The 3,556-nt window shown below is 49.1% G+C and overlaps 1 protein-coding gene across 1 annotated transcript; it reads right to left on the reverse strand.

The window, feature by feature from the left end:
• Positions 1-806: 806 nt before the first annotated feature.
• Positions 807-1,235, reverse strand: LOC100660511 (thioredoxin-like protein 4A). Its single transcript, XM_064283159.1, has one exon. It carries the CDS (start codon positions 1,233-1,235, stop codon positions 807-809), a length of 429 nt encoding a protein of 142 aa, XP_064139229.1.
• Between the last annotated feature and the right edge of the window lie 2,321 nt (positions 1,236-3,556).

The raw sequence follows: 3,556 nt of genomic DNA on the forward strand, positions 1-3,556 counted from the left end.
TTTTTTTTTTCCTTCCCCTTCCAGAAAGGCTCTTCTTGTTCATTTGTATCTGTGATTACATGTCCTTCCCTCAGAGAGCCCTTTACTGACAGCTTGATACAAAGCAGTCATCCAGTTATTCTCCATTGAGGCCTCCTATTCTAATTCCCTGAGGTGCCATGTGATATTTTTGTTTTGGGGCCTTATTTGTTTTATTATTCAGAGTATCCCCTCCCTGGAATGGGGGAAGCTGACTACCAGTTGAACAGAGACTAGCAAATACTGAAAAAATAATAAACAAAATACACTCAAGTCCATTGCGGTGGAGTAGATTCCAACTCGTGGTGAGTGACCTTACAGGACAGAGTAGAAGTGCCCCTTAGGGTTTCCAAGGAGTGGCTGGAGGGTTGCAAGTGCTCTTTTTGTTTGTTTGTTTAGCCCTGTTAGTCTTAAGCACTGCACCCACGGGCCTCCAGCACAGGAGAGCAGTTGCCCAGTTGTTTATTTGAATAAATGAGTGACAAGAGTCCAAAGAGGTTTGAAAACAGATGAAATGCTTTATTTGGGAAACAAATTCACAAGTATGCTGATTGGCCACCTTGGGGATGGCCCTCAGAGGATGACTCTGAGGTGGCCACGTTTATCATCAGGAATCAAGGCAAACCCAAGGTCAACAGGCATCACTGTGTCCAGTGTTCTGACACTGAGTTTTGTCCAGTGGTCACGAGGGAGAGGGCGTGTTCCTGGAGAATTCCTTCTGTGGACCTGGCAAAGCCTCAGGGCGGTGTGTCGGAGGAGAGCTGAGGACACAAGGCCACGTGGAGGAGTCAGTATCTGTGCTTGGTGCAGTAGTCCTTCGGAGACACGACGAGCCCCCGGCCCTTGCGCGCCCCTCGGTAGACCGTCTCCACGATGTCGATCATCTCCTGTTTGTCGTCGATGGCCCAGGTGATCTTGTTGTTGTCGCCAGTGCCCAGATCGATCTGGATGTGTTTGTTCCTGTAGAAGAACATGACGGTGCAGGGATCGTAAAGCTCATACATTTGGTTGAAGCAAGGCACCTCGGTGATATCGACCAGATAGATCACGGCAAATCTCTGGACCTTCTCGGCGATTCTATAGAGAACCTCGTCCATTCTCATGCAGGTGGGATCCCAGTCGTGTCCAAAGCGAATGACGACGATGCGGTTGTCCTCGGAAAGGATGGCCTGGTCCACCTGCCAGCCGTTCTCTAGATGCGGAAGCGTGTAGGACATCTCGAGGGCCCCAGCGACAACCTCCGACTAAGGAGAACCACAGCTGACACGGAGATCTTGCAGAGGCGACGTGGCCGGCCCCCGGGCTGCAGCTGAGGCTGACGGGTGGAAGGCGAGCTCGGCTGGAGGCTGAGACCGTGGCAGGCTGCCTCGGGGCTGTGGAGGTGGACCGGTCCCCAGATCCGCGGGCAGGGAGGCAAGGCCGGTCGCTGGCTCAAGCACCCAGAACCGGAGGTCAGAGGATGCAGAGACGAGCGGGACGCCGGGTCCAGAGCGAGAGACTGACCGCCTTGTGGGAACGTCCATTTATACCCCCGGGGGAGTGGGGGGAGGCAGGCTGCGCCCCCAAGGAAGCTCCCATTTCCACTGCTGGGCGCCTCAGAGCAGATCTCATCAGGGCGGTGACTGCCTTATCTCGGATCTCCTTCCGGAAGGGATCAATCACCTCCTATCAGATCTCATCACCACCCAGGTGATTGCTTAATGCTGGGCATCAAGGCCCAGAGCCAAGTTGACACGTAACATTAACCGTCAGGGCGCCTTGGATGCAGCTTCAGCTCTAGAGGCGGAAGGAAGAAAGCCCTCTCTGGGAAAAGAAACCAGAATTCTCAGGCTTGAGCTTCGGCGACCACCTTATGTAGTTCCTGTGTCCCCTGAGATGTGGTCATTTCAGACTTGAGTTATCAAGAAATGTGGAGCTCACTTAGGCATCGTGGGGATGCCTCAGTTCGAGAGTAAAAGAAAAGAAGAAAGGATCTAGGGTGTTTTAGGTCCCCCGTTGATGTCAATTCCAACTCACAGTGACCTTATCAAGAAGGAGGAGAACTCCCCTGTACGGTTCCAAGGAGAAGCTGATGAATTGGAACTGCTGACCTTTTGCTTGGCAGCCGGGTAGCTCCTAACTACTGCGCCACCAGGGAGGTCTCCAGAGGATGGCCATTTTGAATGATCTTTTTCCAGTCAGAGGGTGGGGGGTGTGGGGACCATATCGACAATAGCCAGCTTACCAAGAAAAGTATCTTGATCAAATACCGGAGTCTTGAATGACTCCCAGATTTCTGCTGGAACTAGGCGTAGCGGTCGCCTTGTCCAAGGCGGTGATTGTAGAGAATTCCTGAGAAATTCTGATTCATATTTTAGAAAGTTTACATAAGACCGAAGGAGGTAATGGGTCAGTTTAATAAACTGCTTTTCCATCCTAGAGACAGATCATCCACTCCCTGACTATGCAGAGTTACGTGAGGTGGAGGCGGTTTTGCCCCTAGCGATCTTACGTCGGACAGAACTGAAACACCGTCGGGTCCTGTGCCTTCCGGGCCATCCTTGCTTTGTTTTAGCCCATCCTGGCAGCCACTGTGCCCATCTGTCTTGTTGAGGATCCTCCTCTTTTTTGCTGACCCTCTACTTTACCAAACACCATGTCCTTCTCCAGGGACCTGTCTCTCCCGATAACATGTTCAAAGGAGGTGAGACAAAGTCTCACCATTCTGGTTTCTAAGGAATGTCCTGGCTGTACTCCTTCCAAGACAGGTTTGTTCCTTCTTCTGGCAGTCCATGGTGTATCCAGTATTCTTCACCAACACCATAATTCAAAGGCGACAGTTCTTCTGTGGTCAGTCTTCATTTCGTTGACCATGGAAAGGAGACCGTTGAAAATACTGTGGCTTGGGTCAGGTGCATCTTAGTCCTTCTTGCCTTTTCACACTTTGAAGAGGTAATTTTGGAGGAGATCTTTCCAATGCAATATGCCATGTGTTTACAATCCAATCGGGTGGAACAATGAGTAAGGTGAGAATGTAGAGCTTCCTCCAGTCCCAGGGCCTTAGGACTAGAGTTCTTTGTTTCTGTTTTTAATTTTTATTTCCTTCCCTTTCTGAAAAGGCTCTTCTTGTTCATTTGCACCTGTGCTTAAATATGGTTTCCTCAGAGAGCCCTTTGCTGACAGCTTGATTCAAAGTAGTCATCCAGTTATTCTCTGTTGAGGCCTCCTATTCTCATCCTGTGTGTTGCCATATAATACATAGAGAGAGAGAGAGATTCTTATTTGTTTTATTATTGGGCATATCCCCTCCATGGAATGGGCAAAACAACACACTGACTACAAGTTGAACAGAAACTAGCAAATAATGTTAAAAAAAAAAAACAAAAAAAAAACCCTGTCACTGTTGTGTTGATTCTGACTCAGTGACCCTATAGGACAGAGTGGAAATGCCCCATAGGGTTTCTAAAGCATTTTTTTTTTTTAATTCCATCTTTTATTTCTTCCATTACCCAGTGGTTTTTAAGGAAGGTATTGTTCAGTTTCCACGTATTTGATTTTC

Source organism: Loxodonta africana, chromosome 3 (genome assembly GCF_030014295.1).
Source record: "Loxodonta africana isolate mLoxAfr1 chromosome 3, mLoxAfr1.hap2, whole genome shotgun sequence".
Lineage (NCBI taxonomy): Eukaryota > Metazoa > Chordata > Mammalia > Proboscidea > Elephantidae > Loxodonta > Loxodonta africana.